This window comes from Crinia signifera, chromosome 5, assembly GCF_055691185.1.
Source record: "Crinia signifera chromosome 5, ASM5569118v1, whole genome shotgun sequence".
Classification (NCBI taxonomy): Eukaryota; Metazoa; Chordata; class Amphibia; order Anura; family Myobatrachidae; genus Crinia; species Crinia signifera.
Window position 1 is genome coordinate 127,110,498 of NC_139221.1, and position 27,634 is coordinate 127,138,131.

The window sequence follows — 27,634 nt, forward strand, 5'->3', positions numbered from 1 at the left end:
GTGAAGGAACAGGCTATGTGTGTGTGTAACAGGCTATGTATGTATATGTGTGTGTGATAGGCTATGTACTGTATGTGTGAAGGAACAGGCTATGGCCCTCATTCAGGTTGGTTCGCTCCCACGCACGTTCACACAGGGGAGCAATGTTGCAGCCACTTTGTGTGAGCGGGCGCGGCAAACCGATTTTTGCTGCCCTGATCGCATGCAGCAGTGTGGACGGAAGCGTGGGGTGGTGGATATGGGTTGCTTCCATGGGAACTCCCATGACGTAGGTGCCGGGGGAGGGCAGCTGATGTCACCGGATGTCAGCTGCCCACCCTCTTCTCGTACAGGAGCGCCACAGATCTAAGACAGCAGAGACTGACTTAGATCTGCGAGCGCTTGAGAAATCATTTGATGGTCGGCGACCGCACTGCCCTGCACACAAGCTGCAAATCGATGATTATGTAAAACATCCGTTCGCATGCGTGAAAGCTGAGGTATTTAGATGACCCGCAAAGCTGCAAATTTTGCAGCTTTGTGGTCAATCAGAATGACCTCCAATGTGTGTGAAGGGAACAGGCTACATGGGGCCCATTTATGATGGATCATACATGGAATGCGATCTTTGTGGGACCATACTGCCCAGGATCACATGAGATTAAAGAGGTTTAATGGACACAATCCCCCCTCTCCCTCCAGGTGCACATACCGCTGGCCATCACAATGCAGCTGCTCTTGGCGCCGGATCTGTAGCTTTGGGGGACACAGCAGATACTGGCAGCTCAGCTCAGCGATACTGCAAGTAGTGGCATCTGCAGCTTCTTGCCAGCAGGTTGAAAGAACTGTTGCCGCTTTCCCTGCTGCGTGTGTGAGCTTGGGATCCTTATACTCCAGAGGCGGCGCTTCAAATGGGGATGATGGTGCCAGCCACAGATCTTGGAGAGAGGAGCCGTGGGCTGGCCACCCCTGCTGTATGGCATAGGGGTCTGGGCAGCGCAGGGGGGCAGAGGGTCCCTGTGACGGATGGGCAGACAGCAGTGGGGTCCTTGCGGAGGATGGGAGCTATTACCTAGTTCCCATCCTCCGCAGGGACCCTGCCGCTATCTGCCCATCCGTGGCCACGACCCCTTACTCCCATGGGCGCAACCCATATCCACCACCCCACGCTTCTGTCCACACTGCTGCATGCGAACGGGGCGGCATATAATCGATTTGAATTTTGGCTCATTCTGTGTAGCATAATGTGTAAGGGGCAAGTATAAGGGGTCTACTATTGTGTTGCATAAAGGGTGTGGTACACACCCCTATATCCTTTAATGGCCACACCTCTTTTCTATAGCTCGCCACTCCAGGGGGGCCCCGTGACGCTGTTGTACCGGGGCCCAGGATTTCTCTTGGCAGCCCTGCCCCTTCAGCATGTCCTTTTGCCATAGTAATTCTAACAGAATAAAAGAAGACCGCCTGAAACGAATAGTTTTATCTAAAAATCTCTTTACCGTCAGCTCTCTTAGGGAAATGATTCATTGCGTCAACCCATGCTGAAAAGGTCTTGGCAAGATACTCCTTCCCATATAGCTTTTCCATAGGCTCTCGCATCTTTGGACTCCAATTGGCTACATCTTTTACAGCTGGGCAAATCACAAAACAAGCAAGTGTATGTATTACTGAATCTACATTTCAATTCAATATACAATCATTTCAATACATAAAAGTATAAAAAATTGTGTGTGTATTTGCTGCAAGACTTCCTCATTTATAGTATTTTGATCAAATACTCACATTATATAATAATGAATTTGAAATGTGTGCTATAAAGCAAATAATACTTTATGGATTGGCTATGAAGAAACTACCCCAGGCTCAAAGAGACAATGCCGGTTCCAGAAATACAGGGGACAAAATGAATAGGGGTCTCCTGTATTTCTGGAACTGGCATTGGCTCAAAGATCCCAGGGCTGGTTATACCACACAGTTTTCTTAAATTATTATTATTATTATTTTTTTTACACAGAGAAGCCTGCATGGATCTGACTGATCCGTGCTGGCTTCAGCAAAATACAGATGGGAAATTTTTCACATATTTCCTGCTCAATTCACAGTACGAATAATAGTAAATTTGACCATCAGATAAAAATCTATGGCAATATACGGCCAAGTTCTATTGATGGTGTCCTCATTCATACACCTAAATTCGGCTGAGCTTGCTGTACATAAATACAGCAAAATTGGCAGAATTCGGCGTATTGTACATTTGTTGGGTGCTGGGTCCCGGACGTAATTAGGTTCAAATGGGTACATTCAAACCCATTCCATTTTAGTGAAGTACCCCCTGGATGTGTTTTGTAATGGGAAGTGGTTTATCATATACTATAATATTGTATGGACTCTAAATAGTCAGATATTTTCTAGCGCAGTGCTTTTCTTGTTTTTCTATTCTTTATTTCAAGCCTAAAAAAATAGGATTTTGGGTACCTACCGGTAAATCCTTTTCTCGTAGTCCATATGGGATACTGGGTTATACTATGGGGATAGAGATCCTCCGCAGGAGAGACAGGCACATTAAAGCTTTCAGTGTGGGTGCACTGGTTCCTCCCCTCTATCTCCCTCCACTAGTCAGTTAATGAAAAACTGTGCCTAAAGAGAGCTATGTGAGGAGGTATGTGAACAATAACGTGGTGAGATTCTCACAGCACACCCTAACCAAAATAATAAACATAAAATAACAAAGAGGTGAATCATAACAACTTCTGAGTTCACCATAATCCTTGAAGAAGGTCAATATATGACAACAAGGCAACAAGCCCTAACCGTGTTAGAAACAGTGTCGTTACAGCAGAAAGCCGCACAGAGGCGGGCTCCCAGTATCCCATATGGACTACGAGAAAAGGATTTACCGGTAGGTACCCAAAATCCTATTTTCTCTACCGTCCAATGGGATACTGGGTTATACTAAGGGGAGGTCCCAAAGCTACCAGAACGGGCGGGAACGGGCGGAGTGTGCTGTAGAACCGCTTGTCCGAACTGGGAATCCTCCCTGGCCAGAGTGTCAAATCTGTAAAACTTGACAAACGTGTTACTCCCTGACCAAGTTGCGGCCCTGCACAGCTGCAGAGCCGAAACCCCTCGGGCAGCCGCCCAAGAAGTCCCAACAGATCTTGTTGAATGGGCCTTCAACGCTGGAGGAAGGGACAACCCAGCCGATGCATAGGACTGTTGTATCGTGCATCGAATCCACCGGGCTACGGTCCTTGTAGATGCAGGAGAGCCCTTCTTTTGCGCATCATACAATACAAACAAACTATCCGACTTCCGGATTCTAGCCGTACGTTTAACATACGCCTTGAGGGTATGTACCACATCCAAAGAGAGAGGGATATCAGGATGTACCGCGCTGGAAGGAACCACAATAGGTTGGTTCAGATGGAATGCGGACACAACGTTTGGCAGAAACTGCGGCCTGGTCCTGTGCTCTGCCCGATCCTCGTGGAATACCAGGTAAGGGCTTTTACAAGACAATGCCCCAAGCTCAGACACCCGCCTGGCTGAGGCTAAGGCCAGCAGGACAACAGTCTTCCAAGTAAGATGTTTCAAGTCTGATTGTTCCAAAGGAACGAACCAAGAGGACTTAAGGAAGGTGAGGACCACATCCAAGTCCCAAGGCGCGGTGGGTGGTACAAAGGGAGGCTGAATCCTCAGCACCCCTTGCAGGAAGGTGTTGACCTCTGGCAACAGCGCCAGTTTCTTCTGAAAAAATACTGACAGAGCCGAGATCTGTACCTTCAAGGACCCCAACCGGAGGCCCAAGTCCAAACCGGCTTGAAGGAATCTTAACAGATTGTTAAGACGAAATACTGCTGGTGGCAAAGCATTTTTCTCACACCAGGCTATGTACTTCTTCCATATCACATGGTAGTGAGAAGCCGTGACTGGTTTCCTGGCAGGCTTCATGGTTGTAATTACAGAGGGATGTAGTCCCTTGAGGCCTAATATCTGCAGCTCAACCTCCAGGCCATTAAACGCAGCCGCGGTAAGTCCTGAAAGACAAACGGTCCCTGGAGGAGAAGATCTTTTCTTAGAGGAAGACGCCACGGGTCTTCTACCTGCATGGCCTGAATGTCCCCGTACCAGGCCCTTCGAGGCCAGTCTGGAGCCACTAGAATGGCTTCTACTCTTTGGTGTCGAATCCTCTTTAGCACCCGTGCCAGCAACGGGAGCGGTGGGAACAGGTACACCAGCTGAAAATCCCACGTCCAAGTCAGGGCATCTACTGCTGTTGCCCCTGGATCCCTGGTCCAGGCACAGTACCTGTGCAGCTTGTGGTTCAACCATGAGGCCATAAGGTCGATCTGAGGGAGCCCCCAAAGATCTACCAGGTCCTGGAACACCTGAGGGTGAAGTCCCCACTCCCCGGGGTGGAGATCGTGACGACTGAGGAAATCCGCCTCCCAGTTGTCGACTCCTGGTATAAAGATGGCCGACAGGGCTTTTACATGGCGTTCCGCCCAGGAGAATATCCTGGTGGTTTCCCTCATACAGGGCATGCTCTTTGTCCCTCCTTGGCGGTTGATGTAGGCAACCGTAGTTGCATTGTCCGACTGGACTTGTACCGCCCTGCCCTGCAGCATAGGCTCCGCCTGTAATAGGGCATAGTGAACAGCCCTCAGTTCGAGGTTGTTTATATGCAGCATGGATTCCATCGGAGACCAACGTATCCCTGTATCACGGCTCCCCAGCCTCTGAGACTGGCATCTGTGGTAATCAGAAGCCAGTCCTGTATCTGGAAGCAGCGACCCGCCAATAGCTTTGGCGAATCTAGCCACCACTGCAGGGAGAGTTTGGTCTGCGCAGACAGGCAAATCCTCCTGTGCATTTGCCTGGGGGATCCTGACCATTTCGTGAGGATATCCAGCTGAAAAGTCCTGGAGTGGAACCTGGCATACTGGATCGCTTCGAATGGAGCAACCATCTTGCCCAAGAGCCTCAGGCAGAAGTGCACTGAGACCCAAGGGTTTGATAGGACCTCTCTTACCAATTCCTGTAAAGCTGACACCTTTTCGGCCGGCAGGAACACCTTCTGCTCCATCGTGTCCAGAGTCATACCCAGGAACACCATTCTCCGGCTCGGGAGCAACGAGGATTTTGGTATGTTTAAAATTCACCCGTGGTCTCTCAACACCTGCATAGTCAGATTTAACGCACTTCTCAGGGCCTCCTCCGATCCTGCCTTGATCAGCAGATCGTCCAGGTAGGGTATGACATTCACCCGCTGGAGCCTGAGAAGGACCATCATTTCTGCCATGAGCTTGGTAAAGACGCGCAGGGCAGTTGACAGCCCGAAGGGTAGCGCTTGAAACTGGTAATGGCTGTTTCCCACCGCAAATCTTAGAAAGACTTGATGGGGAGGCCAAATTGGGACGTGTAAATAGGCGTCCTTGACGTCTACGGAGGCCAGAAATTCCCCTTTTTCCAGGGAGGCAATCACCGACCTGAGCGACTCCATTTTGAATTTGAACACCTGCAGAAAGGGGTTCAGCGACTTTAGATTCAAAATGGGCCTTACTGAACCGTCCGGTTTGGGGACAAGGAACAGGTTTGAATAGTAACCCTGGCCTTGCTCCTGTCTTGGTACAGGTAGGATTACTTTGGACAGGAGGAGCTTGTGAATTTCTCCCTGAAGGAGCAACTGATCCTCCACTGAGGCTGGGAGGGCCGACTTGAAGTAGCGTAGAGGAGGGGGCCTGGCAAACTCCAGCATGTAACCTAGCGAAATAAGACTCCTGGCCCAGGAATCTAGGCACGAGGCGTCCCACACCTTGCTGAAGTGTAACAGCCGGGCCCCCACCTCGAGTCTCGTGGTGGGTGCACCCCGTCATGCTGCCGGCTTGGAAGCGGCAGGGGCGGTGGAATGGTCCTGATGACCTGAGGGGTTTGGCTTCCTGAATTTCCCTCTAGTGCCTCTGCTAGCATTAGGGCGGAACTTGGCCCCACGAAAGGACTGCTGGGAGGGACCAGTGAAAGGGCGTTTTGCAGGAGAGGGTGCTGATGGGAGGAACATGGATTTCCCTGCAGTAGCCTTAGAAATTCAGTCTTGACGCGTTTCTCCGTCCATAAATTCTGACGGTTTCCGTCAGAATTTATGGACGCAGAAACGCGTCAAGACTCTATCTATATTTAACATTCCGACTACCACCATCAGGAAAAGCTAAAACTACAAACCAACTGTTGCCCAGTATCCAACCGACTGAACTGAACTACGCTACCACTTACCTGATTGATCTTGGCGGCGCCCCAGCGCCACAATAGGTGCAACTTCCATCGCAGAAACCAGAGCGTCTACACCGGTGTCAACTCCCAGCGCCGGCCCCTTCCATCTCGGGGCTACGCTGGTAACGAGTGGACCGAGCGTCACCCGCCTTCAGCTGCATAGTCCGGGAGAGGTATACCATCTATAACTGTGTCAGCTCCCAGCGTCGGCTCCCACTACATCGGGGCCACGCTGGTTGTCAGCAGACCAGTCCTCACCTGCTTCAGGAGTGTCTGCTCTCGGTACCGGCTCCCAGTCCATCGGAGAAACACTGGTGGAAGCGGACACGCAACTGCTGGATCTCTGCTACCCTCACCATCAGCCGGTAATATACCTTCATACAAACACTGTTTCCTAAAGTAAATTGGATAACTACAATAACTTCATTTGGAAGGGACATCCATTATACCCATTTGGGAGCAATATACAAGGTTGGCAACTGAATATGAACTTGGGCCACTATTAGTGCTAGTCGGAATGTGTATTTTTTTATTTTAAATTGAATTTAATTTTATTGTGTACATGTATGTGTATATATAATTGTGTATTTTAAGGTGTACTTATTATATTAAAAAATAATAATCAAGTAAAAATTCAATAACAAAAGATCAACACAGTGCGCTCTCTTTATTTTGTGTAACATGGCTAATTCCCTTTGCACCCTCTGCATCTGCTGTGTATTTGCAGAGAGCTGGGAAGCAACAGAGTCCATCAGCGTTTTTATGCTGCTGGCCCAGGCAGGCTCTTGACTATCAGCCTGTGACCCATCCACAAGTTGTGGGGGCACCCCACTGACCTGAGTGGTTACACCACTGGGTTGTGGCATCATACACGGCTCACAGGTAACCTGTGACTGTGAAGCTGGAACAACAAGACACCCCCAGCAGTGCACACACGCACACACAATACCCACACCTGATGTACTGTAACTCTACACAGTATAAGTGTAATACACCTCTGTATTAGAGACTATGGTGTGTGTACAAGTGGTTAACTAGCCAGTGGGGTAGACTCAGAGCAATATGAGGAGACCAGGACACCCTAAACCTTAACTCACGGATTTGAGTGAGCTGGTAACGCACAAAACACACAGTGATAGGTCATACACAGTGTAAATAACACAGCTAAGCAACGCTGCTGCGCTGTTATAACTTGCTGTCTCTGCGGCTGCTGCAAAGGATCAAATCCACCACGCCGCTGAGGAGCTGTAATGGCGACCTCTGGATGCGTGAAGAAGCAGGAAGCAGAGACAGGGCGCGCCCAGCAGAGCCTGGTCCCGCTCTGAGCGAAGTCCCGCCCCTTTTACATGGAGCTGGCGCTTCCAGTATATTTAAACTGGCATAAGAAGTGCTTTTCACATAAAATTGCTTAAAAAAAAATGCCCTGGGCATCCCTGGTGGTCCAGCGGCATCATCCTATGCCAGTGTGATGAGGGGGGATTGCGCGGTCTCTGCGAGAGGGCCGCCGCTACTGCCCAGCCATCTTGCCACATGGAACGGTTTGGGGTGTCCCCTTGTGGGACCCCCAACCTGTACTCACCACAGACGTCTTCGGACCAGTCAGGGAGTGTGCGGCAGCTGGGGGGCCTGCTCGCTACAGCGCAATGCTGTGCGGTGACAGGCCCCACTCAGGACAGATTATCCTGCAGCAGGGTCAGCTCTGCACCTTAAGAGGTCGGGGACTGACCCTACCCCTGACACCCTCGAAGTAGGACAGCTGCCTGGTCAAAGCAGCGCCCCAAAATAATAAACTAAATAAAATTTGAAGAAAAAGTCTGGAGCATCCAGAAAGCACTGACTCTCCTGAGGCACATTTTTCTAAACTGACTAGTGGAGGGAGATAGAGGGGAGGAGCCAGTGCACCCACACTGAAAGCTTTAATGTGCCTGTCTCTCCTGCGGAGGATCTCTATCCCCATAGTATAACCCAGTATCCCATTGGACGGTAGAGAAAGCTCATTCACAAACAGTGGAGATAACAAACTTTTATATATTGATAATCTTTTTTATTTCACTAGATCTGAGCATTGGGAATTAGAATACAACTGTTCTGCACTGTTTTTCTATAGCTTTTTTAGTAATTGGGACACTACTGTGTGGTCAGGTATAAAGTGTAATGTGGGGTACTACTGTGCAGTATAATGTGAATAATGAGCCCTACTGTGCAGTGTTATGTGAGCAACAGAATATTAATATGAGGTGGAATGTGAATTGGCACTATTATGTGTACAATGACCTTCCCAGCAAAGTCACAGAACTTTATTTTTGGCCTTGCGCTATATCCATGTTTCAAATATGGGGAAGGGGCAACAATTTCTTTCTGGCACAGGGGACCAAAATGTCTACTTATGGCACAGAGAAACAGATCACAAGGCTCAGAGACAAGAGGCCTCTCAATACCAATAATACAGATATATAGAGTTGAAAGCAAAAACTTGGTGCATGACATATCCTTTGTCATAATGCGCATAAGCACCGAAAAATCAATCATTTGCATTATATTAAGAATTTTTGTGTAGATCTGACTTGTGTCTAGAGGTGCAGAACTGTGGATAGAAGAACTGTTGATAGAGGAGTGTAAGGTTAAATCTATGGGAACACTGTTGCCTCTTAAAGTTTTGTGTAAAAATGTGAAAAAGAAAAAGTAAAAAGACTGACCTGGAGGCTTGCCACAAACCAAACACAAAGCTTGTGGGAAAACGAATAGTTAAGTTATACAGTGTATCTGTATAACTTATACAGAGTTTATGTGTTTCTTTATGAAGCATGCATTCTCATGATGCTGCTGCCTCATGATGTGCTTAAAACATACCTGGTTGTAGTTCAAACTTACAGGTACCTTAATGCAGACCCATATACAGATGGGTCGCGCACTCCGTGGCAACGGAGCTTGACCCCCGCTGCTTCCCCCGCCATCGCCGCCGGTCCCCCTTGCCACCATGACCCCCCCGAACTGGGCAGCGTCTTCCTGAAGCGGAGACGGGCAGGGAGATGCTGCCCAGCCTCCGTGATACTGGGACGCGCGTGCGACACACGCATGTCCTAGTCTCTATCGCCGGCGCTCGCCAGTGAAAGGGATATGGCGAGTGCCGGCCAAGGATGGCAGCGGCTCCATCTGTACGTTTGTATTTCAAACAGTAGTTATCGCATTATATGCAACACAAAATAAACCTGTAAACGCACCTGTTTTCAGCACACATTTTACACTTGCACTTTGCATGCACATGAATACACCTCTCATATCTCTGAGCCTCAAGTATAGAAGCGCTAATAAATGAACATTAGATAACAATAGTTATGTTTTATGGGTAACAATCTTCTGCCTTTTGGCAAGTTGGTCACAATGCGAATTGTCCTCCAAAGAAAGGTCTTCCCTATATAGATCTCATCTAATACATCTGTGTATGATACTAAATGTACACATACAGCACTTTTTTAACATGTTAATACATGGCAACAACTGAACTTCAAAGTTGTTAAATATTATTACCATTATAAAGTTGTATATCCTCTTCAGTCACATAAGCATTGGCTCCCCATACAACAAGCTTATGAATAAGGGATGGGTAAGACCCAGCTGCTATGAGTGCAGTTATACCCCCATCACTCCATCCGAGCAAGGAGAATTTCTTGAAATTTAGAGCCTACAATAAATAAGATAAATATTCTAAACATATATTTTCCAGACGTTCATAATATTTAACCAGACTGATGACAGTGCTCAGTTCAAAAGATCACCTTCCCGATTGCATGCTCTCTATTTTCTTACATGGGACCTGCAGAGAAAACAATTATTTTTCCCGTCACATTCCTGCAGCACCATACCGGGGGCTGTGCAAGGATGGTATTTACAGGAGAGAGACGTTATGTCCAGCTGACCTGTACAAACGAATAGAAAAAAAAGAGAACAGGCATTCTCTTCCTGATTATTCCTGTTGCTCTTGATGGTTCTGTGTTCTCTGCTCATCCTCCAGCTAGTGTTCCCCCTGCTGGCTCATTCTGCGCTTAGCATTGGGCCAAGGTCACTGGCACTAATCAGTGAATGCAAAATACCAAAGGTGTTTGTCATCTCCCTGTACTGCAAGGGCTGTATACGCACAGAAAGCTCTCATTCAGCTTCTGAGGGAATCCTGGTGACATCAGCCACTGGGAAAAAGTCATAAATATTGGTATCTCAATTGGATGACTACTGATAGCTGAAGGAACCATAATCATTTTTAAGAGTTGTTGTTGAGCTGAACCGTAAAGGAGTCATGCCAGAACATACAGCGACTACACATCAAGAGAGCTGTAAGAGAGCAAAGTTTTGGAGTGGCCTAGTCAATGTTCAGACCCAACCAGAACAGAAATATGTAGTTCAGGATCGGACATGAACATTTAATTTCAAATACTAATGTCTTAGAATTAAGGAAGTTCTGCAAGAAAGTGTCTGCAGCCAATTACCCTACTGTAGCAAAAGGTTTTTGGATTGTAGGAGAAAGGCAGTTTACATCATACCTCCAAACATGACCCTCTCCAGGAGGGACATAATGCTCTGTTCCTGGACTTCTCTCTTATCATGTGATTGCCATCACCTGTTTTATACAGGTTCATGTGTAAGAAAGGTATTTCCACACAGGTGATAGCAACCATAAATTAAGAGGGAAGTCCAGAAACAGAGCATTGTGTCCCTCCTGGAGAGGGTCATGTTGGATACCCACACAAACAAAATGGCTGCAACTGAACCTCTGAACTCAATTCTGTGAGGAAGCAATGCTAACCACTGTGACTTTTTCAAGTCAATGTATAAACATTTTACACTGTTCATCTATTTACTTTGATGGATTCCTCAAAATAAATGTATTGAGTGAATTTAATGGAAAAAATCAATATTTCCTGCCACCTATCAGGGCTCTCAGTTGCAATATGGGAAATTACCATCTCACTATGGGCCTTATTTTGGTTCATTCTTTCTGACAAAATCCTTCTTAGATGGGCAAAACCATGTGCACTGCAGGTGGGGCAGGTGTTACTTGTGCAGAGAGAATTATATTTGGGTGGGGTTTTACTTCAAAGTGAGATCTATATTGCAGTGTAAAAATAAAGCAGTCAGTATTTTCCCTGCACAGAAACAAAATTACACACCCAAATCTAATTCTCTCTGCACATGTTACATCTGCCCCCCCCTGCAGTGCACATGGTTTTGTCCATCTAAGAAGGATTTTGTCAGAAAGAATGAACCAAAATAAGGCCCTTAGTCCCGTAGGACTTAGGAACAACCAGGGGCGAGATGTAATAGAGTGCAAATTTTGGACTTTTGCAAATTTTTGGAAAAAAACCTTCAAAATTCGTACGTTTTCCGAAAATTGCACATTTGATAGGATGCGAATTGCGGTAAAAATTTTGACCTGTCAGTTCTTACTCACACTTCAACATCCAGATGTATTTCCATTATAAAGTATATAACTCGCAAAATGTAAAATTTCCCAAAAATCGCAAAAAAAAAATAGACTAGGCGAATTTGACAGAACCATGCACAGATCATTGAGATTGATTGTCCTAAAAAATGTGTAAAGTTTAAAAAAAAAAAAATGGCGTGTGGTCCCCCCTCCTGAGTATAACCAGCTCTGGGCTCATTGAGTCAGATCTAGTTCCAAAAACATGGGGGACAAAAAGCGTAGGGGTCAACCGAATTTCTGAAACCAGCCCCAGACTCTTGGACAGGTCCTGTTTCAAATATATGTGTGACAAAAAAACTGGGGGTCTCTTGTATTTTGGAACCGGCACCGGGCTCCAACAGCCTGCGGTGTCATGCCACAGCCAGGGACACTTTTTATGTAAAGTTCCCCGGCCGTGGCGTGGCCTGGACGCCGATGGAGTAGGCAGCAGATATCCTGAGCTCCAACAATAGATCCTGTATAATATCCTTTTTCGCTGCCGCCGGGGACCCTGACCCTCACACAGGGAGCAAGATACAGTGCCTTGTGCCCAGCAGTACCGCCAGTGACCTTCAAGGCTTATCCGGCCGCTGGACGGGGGACGACGCTGCCCGCGGCCTGCACAACAGCAGAGATTCAGACGCCGTTGGTCCTTTTCCCTTCACCGCCGGGATACTGTGACGGCGCTGCCTGCCCGGGTACTACGGCGGGTGAGAGGTGCTGGCGCCGGCTGCTCCCTGTTATTGGAGCGGAGAGAGCAGGGAGTGCTCCCGTCTTGGGGGTGCTGCTGCGGGCCGCGCAGGGAGGGCGGGCGCCATCTTGCCCGCGTGGAGGTCGGGCTGGGGCGCCTTACTACATCTGTAGTGTCTCTCCTGTGCCTGGCTGTTACTAATCCTGGACACTGCTGGAGGTCAACGCTATGGACCATATGTGAGTGCATTAACTCCTGACATTATAGTGGGGGTCAGCCGTGGATACGGTCGGTATACACTCTATTGACTGCCTGCCTGGGGTGCCCGGGATCATTATACTGGTGCCTTTAAGACCCATATCTATATACTGTTTCCCTTGAAAAATCCTGCTATCGCTGAAGGAGGAGAGGGGCGGCTTTCTGCTGATATCTGCCTATAACTCTGGAACGTGCTTGCCTCCATATATTACTGCAGAGATAACTTGTGACTGTGGGACTGCTTTTACATCTCTATCCCCTCCTGGTACTAGGCTTGAGATGGAAGCCTCATTGAAGCATATCCTGCAGGTCATTACCTCCGTTACAGACAGGCTTCTCAATAAACTTACTGGCTCACAGTGGGATAATATTGGTCCCCCCTGTGACAATGATACACCTGCTGCACCTGCTGATGTATGTGTAAACGATGTGCACACATGTAATGTCCCTACAACCTATGAGGTCTATGCACCACTATATTGTCAGGACAACTACTTGCATAACCCTGTAAATATGTCTAGAATCCTGTCTTGCCATCTTATAAATCCTGCGGCATGTTCAAAATTGCTTTACGTATATGGAACACATGCCAACCATACTTGGAACGGATCGCACTTCTACCTTGAATCTTCCCCTGCTTTTCCCTTTGATGCTGGAGGAAACCCTGGTCCGTTATTCTTTCCCTGCATTGGGCCGGAGAAATGGCCGGACTAACGTACCGCACTATATGGCAATCTGGGATATTTTTTCTTGTCTATGCTCGGACTTTTGTCTATTGGAACAATGTTTTTTCTAAGCCTATTTCTCTATAGATGGTAGAGTACTCTTTTAAACGAGGCCACATGCTAGCTTCTATATATACACGTTATTAAGGGCATTATCCTATATGCATATGTTCAGGTTGGGGAACTGGGTAAAATGTTGTCTGCTTTAAGAGCCATGGGTTGGTAGCCCTCGGGTTATCTCTATTTCTATTCTGTACTTTTATATGGGGGGGGGGGGGGGTAGGGCATTTTCATTTCTATTTTTATAGATTTATTCTGGCAAATCTATATTGCTGATATTTAGGGGGAAAGCTCGATTGTGATTTGATCTTTTTGTGGTCTAAGATTAAGCCCTAAACACATACTTGGTATAATATCCTGTCATTATTTGGGGGGGGGGGGGGGGGATGGGAATAGTTAGGTAGCATAAGTTAGCATAGTTAGATGGGGGGGTATAGTTTCAGGGATCCAAGTACACCTTAGTTGGGGTTGGGTAGTACAGGGTGGGGGGTTATAAGGGAGATTTGTTTTGGTTTTTGGGGGGGGAGGTTTATTTTGATTTACTATATTAGTATTGGGCAGAATTATTTAGCTGTCATAGTCATTGTTGGCATATTAATATAATACTGCAAACCACGTAAGTGGATGGTGATTATGCTCCTTGTACGTGAACATTTCTTTATTTTCTCTGGGATGCTCTTACCAACTTTACCCGAGTAGGCGCCCTCGGGTATCCACATATCCTGTACTATGCTAGAGAAATGAGAATGTTTAGAATACACTGTCTTAGCTCTCCTTTGATAATTGCCATCACAATGTAAACGTTGACTATGCCTAACTTTGCCAATTCGTCTGTTATGTTACTACCTATGACATATATATATATGTGGGGGGGGGGGGGGGGGGGGGGGGAGGGGCGTATTGTTTGTTATGTAAAAAAGTGAATAAAAAATTATTGAATTTAAAAAAAAAAGTTCCCCGGCCGTACCATGCGCACCACAGCTGGAGTGGGGACGGGGCTGGTTTCAGAAATACGGGGGACCCCTACAATTTTGTTCCTAGTATTTTTGAAACCAGGTCAGGCACAATGAGCCCAGGACTGGTTATGCTCCATAGGGGGGACCTTCACTGCATTTTTTTTTTTTTACTAAATACCGCACACTATCAAGTCTAAAAAATTGCAAATGTCTAAAAATTGCATATTTTCCTTACTTAAAAAAATTGCACTAAATCGCATGGGAATTCGAACTGTGTTTAAAAAAATGGCACCATATTACATTTGCGTGTTTTTTTTTTAAAACATTTGTGATTTTTCACATGCGATTTAGCATGATTTTAAAACAGAACTAAAAATACCATTCACAGATGATTTGCGCTCTACCCAATGGTCATCTTCTTGACAAGCAAGAACATGCACAGCCCAGTAAGAACAGTCTGCGAATACAGTTTTCAACATCATCTGCAGTCCCCCAGCCCTTCATGTGGTTGACAGGTGGACAGTGTTTGAAACCAGGACCAGACAAAGAGCCCGGTGATGGGTTTTTTAAATACAGGGGGACCTCACACATTTCTCCCTTATTATTTTAACCAGGACTGAAACATTACCATAGACATGGATTTACTGTATAAGTGACGGCTACAGAGATCAAGATTTTGTGGATCACTGCATTGCTAACAGTTTAATTCCCCTAAAAAAAGTCTATAATCATTGATATAAATAGGAGATTTCCTCAAAAGTAGTGCAGCATTTTTTACATAATTATTAAGTGAGTAATTTGAAAAATATTTCTAAAAATATACTGAACATGATGCCAGAGAAATTAATTATCATAAGGACTTTAAAAAGGGTCACATGGAATTCTGTGGTAAACTAATATATAATATACAGTATGTGATGGCAATTGGTACATCAGGCTGTGATTATGCAGATCAAACTGCCCCACCCTGAACTTCCCCTCTGAGATCTCCCAGTGACGAGCAGGAATGAAAATGAGTATATACTGTATGAATGGATGGGAAATTAGGAAAAATATTCTGTAGCAGAGAATGAAATATAGCAACAACAAAAATAATTACAACAATAACCTGAAGAACATCAGAGTTGTGTATTTACAACATTTGAAGAACCATGGGTGCATACTGCCCTAACATAGCTATATCTGGAATGGTACAGAAAGTATAATAGTTATGTCTAATACTCTGGTAGATAGAACATATATGTGTGACTAAATGGGAATCGGTACATCTATTAGAATGAACTTAGGTCTACAGTCATTAGGTCGACCCCACTAGGTCGACTGGCAGGAAGGTCGACCTGACTTAAGGTCGACATGGGCCAAGGTCGACATAACTTAAGGTCGAATTTGCATAAAGGTCGACATGAGGAAGGTCGACTGGTCATAAGGTCGACATGGGTTTTTCACTGTTTTTTGAGCCAACATGTGCCGACAGGCGGTATTTCATGCCCTACCATCCACTAGGGCGTGGAGGAGGTTATTAAAGCTGTGGCGAGCGAAGCGAGCCACCGTGCCCGAAGCATTGCGAGCGAAGCCAGCGATGCAAGGGTCCGATTCTCATTGCCAACTGTGTCCATGTCGACTGTGTCGACATTCGGGTCAAAAAAACAGTGAAAAACCCATTTCAACCTTATGAACAGTCGACCTTCCTCATGTCGACCTTTATGCAAATTCGACCTTAAGTCATGTCGACCTTGGCCCATGTCGACATTAAGTCAGGTCAAACTTCCTGCCAGTCGACCTAGTGGGGTCGACCTAATGACTGTAGACCTAAGTGTGGTCTGACAGATGTAGCAATAGAATTGGTCAGGCATTATTAATGAATGGGACTAAAATTTTTATAGGTCATTCCAGCACCTGACTTACATTTGGTCCAATCACTATGGGTTTATCAGTCCCCAAGCACCTTACAAAGGTAAACATAAGAGAAGATATAAAAAAAAAAAAAAAAGTTTGCCAGGTTCCATATTTGATAAGTTAATTGCTAGTAGAGGAGGTGTTGTTCTATATGGTACCAGAGGCAGATGTATACAGACGGGTGTGGACTATTAGGTCAATAGTATGAAGGGACGACAGTCATTAGATCAACAACTATTGGTCGCAAATGAAATCGACACAGGAAAAAAGTTGACATGCAAGGGGTTGACATGGACAAAAGGTTGACACATGCAACATGTCGACATGGTAGGCACAGGATAAGGTTACTCTGAGTTTTTTTAAGTGTTTGGTGTTTCTGTTAACATCTGTCGACATGGACCCCCATATAGTGTAGGCGTACCCTTGCTTAGCTTGCTTCGCTTAACATGCTTCGGGCACGGTGCCTCGTTTAACGCAGCACAGTTTACCATTCCCAACTGTAGTCAACGTGGATTGTAATGTACGAACAAATTACCTAGATGTAAAAACAATTGTGAAAAACTCAAGTCGACTATTTCATGTGTCAACCATTGCCATGTCAACCTATTCTTGTGTTGTCCTAGTGCATGTCGACCTATTGACTATGTTGACCAATAGTGGTCAACCTAGACAGAGTTGACAACCTAACAACTGGACCCAATATAGACATAAGTAAATTAAGATGGTATGGTGGGCATATAAAGTATATGATAACAGTTACCTGCACTCCTATCAGATCCACCCATTTCAATTTCACTATAGTTAACAGTAGAAAATATAAAGTACATTATAATTCTACTTCCACCAGGATAGTGGAATTGATAATAATGTAGCGAATAGGAGTGCCAGTAAAACAAGTAATAACTAGCAACATTAATAAATTACCCATGTAAGAAATCTGTATTTACCTGCATTAAATCTACTGCATCTTTTGCATCTCTTGAAAAAAAGTCAGTGGGGAAGTCTCTGGCTGGTGGTATAGAGAGGCCATATCCCCGAGGATCCCAAGCAACGACAGTGAAAAGGTCTTTATTCATATACTTGAGTTGCGGTGCAAAGTCTGTCTGACTGCTTCCTATTACCAAAACATGAACATTTTAGGACAACCCTGCAAGAAATCCTTAAAATGTCCTAACAGAATATACAATGTCTAAATTTGTCAGCAATATTGTGCCTAAGAAAAAACATACAGTTGCATAATAATATATATATATATATATATATATATATATATATATATATATATATATATATATAAGCAGCAGGAAACAAGCGGCACTCACGAGACTTCAATGCGGTGAAAAAAACACTTTCTTTATTGGAAATCCAACATGTTTCGGGTGTTACCCGTCGTCAGGGACAAAGTGCACAGTGAAAGATACATACATTTATACCCGTTTAACAAACACACCCCCCTCATTAAAATTAAACTTACCACAGCCGTGATCAGCGTGCTACCAGAGACCGTCTCAGCGTGCATCAGACATACCAAATGCAGCAACTGATGACCTCAGTGGTGAGCGCCGGGCTGGGCAGCGTCTGCGTTGCCATAGTTACAAAGCAAAGCACAGACGGACAGAAATGTATTTAAAAACAAAATTACAATCGATACATTGTAGGCCGTAAATGCAACATGTCTTTACAAATATATATATAGCATATAAAGCATTGAACTATAATTAATGTACATAGCAAAGCAGCATTGAGACAGAAAAACAGATTATAGGAAACAATTTAAGCCGGCATATTCATTAAGCCCTTTAGGGGATAAACTGTCTAATTTATGTATCCACATACATTCTAACTGGAGAAGCTTACGATTTCTGTCACCCCCCCTGATGTTCTCCGGGATATGATCTATGATGCGTGACCTTATACTAGCAATAGAATGGCCTGCCTGTATGCAATGTCTGGCTACAGGGTGCTCACTGGTATTGTTCTTCAGTGCTGCACGGATTGTGCTGCGATGATTCGCCATTCTTTCTTTGAAGGTTGTAGTGGTCTTACCTACATAGATAAGACCACATGGACAAATTAATGTATAAACAATATATTTGGAAGTACAAGTTAAGACAGATTTAATAAAGAATTTTTTTCCCGTATAAGGGTGACAGAATGAGTTCCCCGCTAACATAGAGCTGCAAGTGGTGCAGCCCGTACACCGATAGCAGCCTGGTTTTTTAGAAAGAAAGTGATGGGTGACAGTAGGTTTATTTAGGTTGGTCACATCCAATTTAACCAGTCTGTCTCTAAGATTTTTACCCCTAGAGTATGCTGGCATTAAGCGGGTGCCGTGTAAATCTTTAAGCTGTTGGTCAGTATTAACGATTGGCCAAAGCTGTTTAATGGCTCTATTGGAAGTGGTACTAGAAGTCGTATACCTATTTACCCAAGGAATAATGGGGACTGACCCTTCTTTTATTTTGGGTACCATGGTGTCTGCTCTTGGGGTATCCATCACTTTCTGTTTAACAGCTCTCAAATCTTTGGTATTATAGCCTCTTTGTTGAAATTTGGCTACCATATTGTTAAGGGCTGGTTCTATTTTAGCGGGGTTACTAACAATCCTTTTAACCCTAAGCATTTGGGAATAAGGGAGGCCAAATTTCAATGCTGGAGGATGGAAACTATCCGATCGCAAGATCGTATTCCGATCCGTGGCCTTCACATATAAATCTGTATCCAATCTGCCCTCTACCACATTAATACTGACATCTAAAAAATTGACTTTTTCCCTGCTAATCAAATATGTAAATTTAACAACACTAGCAGATTCATTGTGCTCATCTAACATTTTCTGTAGAACATCTGGAGCACCTTTATAGATAAACAGTAGGTCATCAATAAATCTGACAAACAATGCTGTCTCTGCGAAGAAAGGTTGTTGGTAAATAAGGGTCTTCTCCAGGCGGATCATGAAGGCGTTGGCGTACGATGGGGCCACATTCGACCCCATCGCACAGCCCCGCCTCTGCAGATAGAACCGCCCATTGAAGAAAAAATAGTTACGGGTCAAAGTCATTTTTAATAATTCAATAAATAGTGCAATAGGTGGTCCCCTGTAACTGTCGTTATCAGTCACAAGGTCCACTACTGCATCTATACCGGCTGCATGCGGGATACATGTGTATAAACTGACCACGTCAGCGCTACACAAGGTGATGTCAGTGTCATTCAAATCCAACCCCTCTATTTTTTGTATGAGGTCGGTAGTATCCCTGATGTAGGACCGGGAGTGTTGTACACAAGGATTAAGGTAGATGTCTAAATATGTGGACACAGATTGGTACAATGACCCCCTGGCAGAGATGATAGGCCTACCAGGGGGATCAATTACACTTTTATGTATTTTAGGCAGCGTGTAGAACAATGGTACAATAGGGTGGTCAACCACTAATGTTTTATAAATATCGTTAGTAATGTACCCATTGTCTGCAGCTGCCTTCAACACATTGTCTAATTCACACTTGTACTGCATAGTAGGGTCACAGGACAAAACATCATATACCGAGGTATCATTTAATTGGCGATTACTTTCCTGTATATAAGCATTAGTGTTCTGCACTACAACACCACCTCCTTTATCAGCATTTCTAATAATAACATCTGAGCGCTCGCTGAGATGTTTTAAAGCTTGTCTTTCTGCAGGAGTTAAGTTAGGATAGACAGTCACCTTTTTGCTGGCATTCAGTCCGGTCATCTCCATCATGCGGCTAAATGATTTGATGCTGGAATTGGTAGAAACAGGATTGAACGTAGATTTTTTCTGAAATTTCTTTAAAGGGACAGGTATTGGATCCCTGGTAGTAGTCTGTGGATTATTGCCGAAATATTCCTTTAATTTCAGAGTCCGATTAAATTTGTAATTTTCCACCTTCCATTGAAAAGCGTTAAAAGTAGTTGTAGGTACGAAAGAGAGTCCTTTTGATAGAATATTATGTTCAGCATCAGTTAAAGGGACATCAGACAAGTTAAACACTGTAGAAGTTAACGAGCAGTTTTTTTGGTTTGCTTTCCCCCTTTGGTTTTGACCACCTCTTCTTGTGTGGGTACGGGGGGCTTTTTTCCACCTGCCCGCCTGGTGGTAACTCCTAAAGGGAGCGATTTTGAGGATGATGCCTGAGAGTCGACATCACTCATCGACGTACTTGTGTCGCCTCTATTTTTATTCATGCCCCTGTTGTATCTGGGCTTGCGGTGCGGGAATGGATGAGCATTTTTTTGTGGATTTAGCCAATGATAAACAGTGTTTGTGTCATAGTCTGACTGCACTTTGCGACGTTTTTCCAATTTAAAGTTAATCAGGTCTCTTTTGTACGTTTCCACTGAAGAGGTTAATTTTTCCAGCCAATTGGTGCTTGTGTCATTTTCTAATGAAGATTTTTTTGTAGCTTCAAATGCAGAGATTTGGAGTTGTGTCAGAGCTAGTTCACGTTTGGATTCCTCTATAACTAATAATAATAAGTCCATGGAACATTTGTTGAGTATCCCAATCCATTTTTTACAGAATGGGATATTATGGCGGCCAATGGTGGGGGTGTTTCTTACGCGGAAACCGCGTGGAATCTGTTTATCTTTGTAATAATCAGACAGGGATATGCCGTGATACAAAAAATCTGTTTCTCTTTTTTTCAATCGAAACCATTCTTTGTACAAGTCCTCCACTGCTGGAGTTGTTGTATCTTGGGCAAGTGTCCTTGTATACAATATGTTGTCAGCTTCTGCATCAGAGTAGCTGAAATTGCCACCTGGTTCAATGCTGGTCAGCTGTACACCTGGTATTGCGTCTTCCATGTTGCACAGTAAATGAGTAGAGTGGCGATGTACTCACGGAATGTAAAGATAGTAGGGAGATGTCCACCAAACGAATTTGGAATAAGCGGTAGCGGTGCCTTGGCAGAGGGTCCTCACTCAAGGTGTCGATCCTCCAAATACAGACAGCAGGGATGCCCGGCACTCCACTTCAGCATATGGATATAATTGCTCAGGTGCCTTCTTAGGTCGTGTGTCAGACCAACATAAGCAGCAGGAAACAAGCGGCACTCACGAGACTTCAATGCGGTGAAAAAAACACTTTCTTTATTGGAAATCCAACATGTTTCGGGTGTTACCCGTCGTCAGGGACAAAGTGCACAGTGAAAGATACATACATTTATACCCGTTTAACAAACACACCCCCCTCATTAAAATTAAACTTACCACAGCCGTGATCAGCGTGCTACCAGAGACCGTCTCAGCGTGCATCAGACATACCAAATGCAGCAACTGATGACCTCAGTGGTGAGCGCCGGGCTGGGCAGCGTCTGCGTTGCCATAGTTACAAAGCAAAGCACAGACGGACAGAAATGTATTTAAAAACAAAATTACAATCGATACATTGTAGGCCGTAAATGCAACATGTCTTTACAAATATATATATAGCATATAAAGCATTGAACTATAATTAATGTACATAGCAAAGCAGCATTGAGACAGAAAAACAGATTATAGGAAACAATTTAAGCCGGCATATTCATTAAGCCCTTTAGGGGATAAACTGTCTAATTTATGTATCCACATACATTCTAACTGGAGAAGCTTACGATTTCTGTCACCCCCCCTGATGTTCTCCGGGATATGATCTATGATGCGTGACCTTATACTAGCAATAGAATGGCCTGCCTGTATGCAATGTCTGGCTACAGGGTGCTCACTGGTATTGTTCTTCAGTGCTGCACGGATTGTGCTGCGATGATTCGCCATTCTTTCTTTGAAGGTTGTAGTGGTCTTACCTACATAGATAAGACCACATGGACAAATTAATGTATAAACAATATATTTGGAAGTACAAGTTAAGACAGATTTAATAAAGAATTTTTTTCCCGTATAAGGGTGACAGAATGAGTTCCCCGCTAACATAGAGCTGCAAGTGGTGCAGCCCGTACACCGATAGCAGCCTGGTTTTTTAGAAAGAAAGTGATGGGTGACAGTAGGTTTATTTAGGTTGGTCACATCCAATTTAACCAGTCTGTCTCTAAGATTTTTACCCCTAGAGTATGCTGGCATTAAGCGGGTGCCGTGTAAATCTTTAAGCTGTTGGTCAGTATTAACGATTGGCCAAAGCTGTTTAATGGCTCTATTGGAAGTGGTACTAGAAGTCGTATACCTATTTACCCAAGGAATAATGGGGACTGACCCTTCTTTTATTTTGGGTACCATGGTGTCTGCTCTTGGGGTATCCATCACTTTCTGTTTAACAGCTCTCAAATCTTTGGTATTATAGCCTCTTTGTTGAAATTTGGCTACCATATTGTTAAGGGCTGGTTCTATTTTAGCGGGGTTACTAACAATCCTTTTAACCCTAAGCATTTGGGAATAAGGGAGGCCAAATTTCAATGCTGGAGGATGGAAACTATCCGATCGCAAGATCGTATTCCGATCCGTGGCCTTCACATATAAATCTGTATCCAATCTGCCCTCTACCACATTAATACTGACATCTAAAAAATTGACTTTTTCCCTGCTAATCAAATATGTAAATTTAACAACACTAGCAGATTCATTGTGCTCATCTAACATTTTCTGTAGAACATCTGGAGCACCTTTATAGATAAACAGTAGGTCATCAATAAATCTGACAAACAATGCTGTCTCTGCGAAGAAAGGTTGTTGGTAAATAAGGGTCTTCTCCAGGCGGATCATGAAGGCGTTGGCGTACGATGGGGCCACATTCGACCCCATCGCACAGCCCCGCCTCTGCAGATAGAACCGCCCATTGAAGAAAAAATAGTTACGGGTCAAAGTCATTTTTAATAATTCAATAAATAGTGCAATAGGTGGTCCCCTGTAACTGTCGTTATCAGTCACAAGGTCCACTACTGCATCTATACCGGCTGCATGCGGGATACATGTGTATAAACTGACCACGTCAGCGCTACACAAGGTGATGTCAGTGTCATTCAAATCCAACCCCTCTATTTTTTGTATGAGGTCGGTAGTATCCCTGATGTAGGACCGGGAGTGTTGTACACAAGGATTAAGGTAGATGTCTAAATATGTGGACACAGATTGGTACAATGACCCCCTGGCAGAGATGATAGGCCTACCAGGGGGATCAATTACACTTTTATGTATTTTAGGCAGCGTGTAGAACAATGGTACAATAGGGTGGTCAACCACTAATGTTTTATAAATATCGTTAGTAATGTACCCATTGTCTGCAGCTGCCTTCAACACATTGTCTAATTCACACTTGTACTGCATAGTAGGGTCACAGGACAAAACATCATATACCGAGGTATCATTTAATTGGCGATTACTTTCCTGTATATAAGCATTAGTGTTCTGCACTACAACACCACCTCCTTTATCAGCATTTCTAATAATAACATCTGAGCGCTCGCTGAGATGTTTTAAAGCTTGTCTTTCTGCAGGAGTTAAGTTAGGATAGACAGTCACCTTTTTGCTGGCATTCAGTCCGGTCATCTCCATCATGCGGCTAAATGATTTGATGCTGGAATTGGTAGAAACAGGATCGAACGTAGATTTTTTCTGAAATTTCTTTAAAGGGACAGGTATTGGATCCCTGGTAGTAGTCTGTGGATTATTGCCGAAATATTCCTTTAATTTCAGAGTCCGATTAAATTTGTAATTTTCCACCTTCCATTGAAAAGCGTTAAAAGTAGTTGTAGGTACGAAAGAGAGTCCTTTTGATAGAATATTATGTTCAGCATCAGTTAAAGGGACATCAGACAAGTTAAACACTGTAGAAGTTAACGAGCAGTTTTTTTGGTTTGCTTTCCCCCTTTGGTTTTGACCACCTCTTCTTGTGTGGGTACGGGGGGCTTTTTTCCACCTGCCCGCCTGGTGGTAACTCCTAAAGGGAGCGATTTTGAGGATGATGCCTGAGAGTCGACATCACTCATCGACGTACTTGTGTCGCCTCTATTTTTATTCATGCCCCTGTTGTATCTGGGCTTGCGGTGCGGGAATGGATGAGCATTTTTTTGTGGATTTAGCCAATGATAAACAGTGTTTGTGTCATAGTCTGACTGCACTTTGCGACGTTTTTCCAATTTAAAGTTAATCAGGTCTCTTTTGTACGTTTCCACTGAAGAGGTTAATTTTTCCAGCCAATTGGTGCTTGTGTCATTTTCTAATGAAGATTTTTTTGTAGCTTCAAATGCAGAGATTTGGAGTTGTGTCAGAGCTAGTTCACGTTTGGATTCCTCTATAACTAATAATAATAAGTCCATGGAACATTTGTTGAGTATCCCAATCCATTTTTTACAGAATGGGATATTATGGCGGCCAATGGTGGGGGTGTTTCTTACGCGGAAACCGCGTGGAATCTGTTTATCTTTGTAATAATCAGACAGGGATATGCCGTGATACAAAAAATCTGTTTCTCTTTTTTTCAATCGAAACCATTCTTTGTACAAGTCCTCCACTGCTGGAGTTGTTGTATCTTGGGCAAGTGTCCTTGTATACAATATGTTGTCAGCTTCTGCATCAGAGTAGCTGAAATTGCCACCTGGTTCAATGCTGGTCAGCTGTACACCTGGTATTGCGTCTTCCATGTTGCACAGTAAATGAGTAGAGTGGCGATGTACTCACAGAATGTAAAGATAGTAGGGAGATGTCCACCAAACGAATTTGGAATAAGCGGTAGCGGTGCCATGGCAGAGGGTCCTCACTCAAGGTGTCGATCCTCCAAATACAGACAGCAGGGATGCCCGGCACTCCACTTCAGCATATGGATATAATTGCTCAGGTGCCTTCTTAGGTCGTGTGTCAGACCAACATAAGCAGCAGGAAACAAGCGGCACTCACGAGACTTCAATGCGGTGAAAAAAACACTTTCTTTATTGGAAATCCAACATGTTTCGGGTGTTACCCGTCGTCAGGGACAAAGTGCACAGTGAAAGATACATACATTTATACCCGTTTAACAAACACACCCCCCTCATTAAAATTAAACTTACCACAGCCGTGATCAGCGTGCTACCAGAGACCGTCTCAGCGTGCATCAGACATACCAAATGCAGCAACTGATGACCTCAGTGGTGAGCGCCGGGCTGGGCAGCGTCTGCGTTGCCATAGTTACAAAGCAAAGCACAGACGGACAGAAATGTATTTAAAAACAAAATTACAATCGATACATTGTAGGCCGTAAATGCAACATGTCTTTACAAATATATATATAGCATATAAAGCATTGAACTATAATTAATGTACATAGCAAAGCAGCATTGAGACAGAAAAACAGATTATAGGAAACAATTTAAGCCGGCATATTCATTAAGCCCTTTAGGGGATAAACTGTCTAATTTATGTATCCACATACATTCTAACTGGAGAAGCTTACGATTTCTGTCACCCCCCCTGATGTTCTCCGGGATATGATCTATGATGCGTGACCTTATACTAGCAATAGAATGGCCTGCCTGTATGCAATGTCTGGCTACAGGGTGCTCACTGGTATTGTTCTTCAGTGCTGCACGGATTGTGCTGCGATGATTCGCCATTCTTTCTTTGAAGGTTGTAGTGGTCTTACCTACATAGATAAGACCACATGGACAAATTAATGTATAAACAATATATTTGGAAGTACAAGTTAAGACAGATTTAATAAAGAATTTTTTTCCCGTATAAGGGTGACAGAATGAGTTCCCCGCTAACATAGAGCTGCAAGTGGTGCAGCCCGTACACCGATAGCAGCCTGGTTTTTTAAAAAACCAGGCTGCTATCGGTGTACGGGCTGCACCACTTGCAGCTCTATGTTAGCGGGGAACTCATTCTGTCACCCTTATACGGGAAAAAAATTCTTTATTAAATCTGTCTTAACTTGTACTTCCAAATATATTGTTTATACATTAATTTGTCCATGTGGTCTTATCTATGTAGGTAAGACCACTACAACCTTCAAAGAAAGAATGGCGAATCATCGCAGCACAATCCGTGCAGCACTGAAGAACAATACCAGTGAGCACCCTGTAGCCAGACATTGCATACAGGCAGGCCATTCTATTGCTAGTATAAGGTCACGCATCATAGATCATATCCCGGAGAACATCAGGGGGGGTGACAGAAATCGTAAGCTTCTCCAGTTAGAATGTATGTGGATACATAAATTAGACAGTTTATCCCCTAAAGGGCTTAATGAATATGCCGGCTTAAATTGTTTCCTATAATCTGTTTTTCTGTCTCAATGCTGCTTTGCTATGTACATTAATTATAGTTCAATGCTTTATATGCTATATATATATTTGTAAAGACATGTTGCATTTACGGCCTACAATGTATCGATTGTAATTTTGTTTTTAAATACATTTCTGTCCGTCTGTGCTTTGCTTTGTAACTATGGCAACGCAGACGCTGCCCAGCCCGGCGCTCACCACTGAGGTCATCAGTTGCTGCATTTGGTATGTCTGATGCACGCTGAGACGGTCTCTGGTAGCACGCTGATCACGGCTGTGGTAAGTTTAATTTTAATGAGGGGGGTGTGTTTGTTAAACGGGTATAAATGTATGTATCTTTCACTGTGCACTTTGTCCCTGACGACGGGTAACACCCGAAACATGTTGGATTTCCAATAAAGAAAGTGTTTTTTTCACCGCATTGAAGTCTCGTGAGTGCCGCTTGTTTCCTGCTGCTTATGTTGGTCTGACACACGACCTAAGAAGGCACCTGAGCAATTATATCCATATGCTGAAGTGGAGTGCCGGGCATCCCTGCTGTCTGTATTTGGAGGATCGACACCTTGAGTGAGGACCCTCTGCCAAGGCACCGCTACCGCTTATTCCAAATTCGTTTGGTGGACATCTCCCTACTATCTTTACATTCCGTGAGTACATCGCCACTCTACTCATTTACTGTGCAACATGGAAGACGCAATACCAGGTGTACAGCTGACCAGCATTGAACCAGGTGGCAATTTCAGCTACTCTGATGCAGAAGCTGACAACATATTGTATACAAGGACACTTGCCCAAGATACAACAACTCCAGCAGTGGAGGACTTGTACAAAGAATGGTTTCGATTGAAAAAAAGAGAAACAGATTTTTTGTATCACGGCATATCCCTGTCTGATTATTACAAAGATAAACAGATTCCACGCGGTTTCCGCGTAAGAAACACCCCCACCATTGGCCGCCATAATATCCCATTCTGTAAAAAATGGATTGGGATACTCAACAAATGTTCCATGGACTTATTATTATTAGTTATAGAGGAATCCAAACGTGAACTAGCTCTGACACAACTCCAAATCTCTGCATTTGAAGCTACAAAAAAATCTTCATTAGAAAATGACACAAGCACCAATTG

General features: G+C 44.2%; 1 protein-coding gene across 1 annotated transcript in view; it reads right to left on the reverse strand.

Moving 5' to 3' along the window:
- The window catches only part of BPHL (biphenyl hydrolase like), a 46,707-nt gene that overhangs the window by 8,341 nt on the left and 10,732 nt on the right, over window positions 1-27,634 (reverse strand). The window contains exons 4-6 of the mRNA XM_083145160.1: window positions 17,235-17,401; window positions 9,775-9,928; window positions 1,479-1,610 (exon numbers count right to left, since the gene is read on the reverse strand). Of these exons, the coding sequence (XP_083001286.1) occupies window positions 1,479-1,610; window positions 9,775-9,928; window positions 17,235-17,401 (453 nt within the window). The remainder of the gene's footprint in view (window positions 1-1,478; window positions 1,611-9,774; window positions 9,929-17,234; window positions 17,402-27,634) is intronic.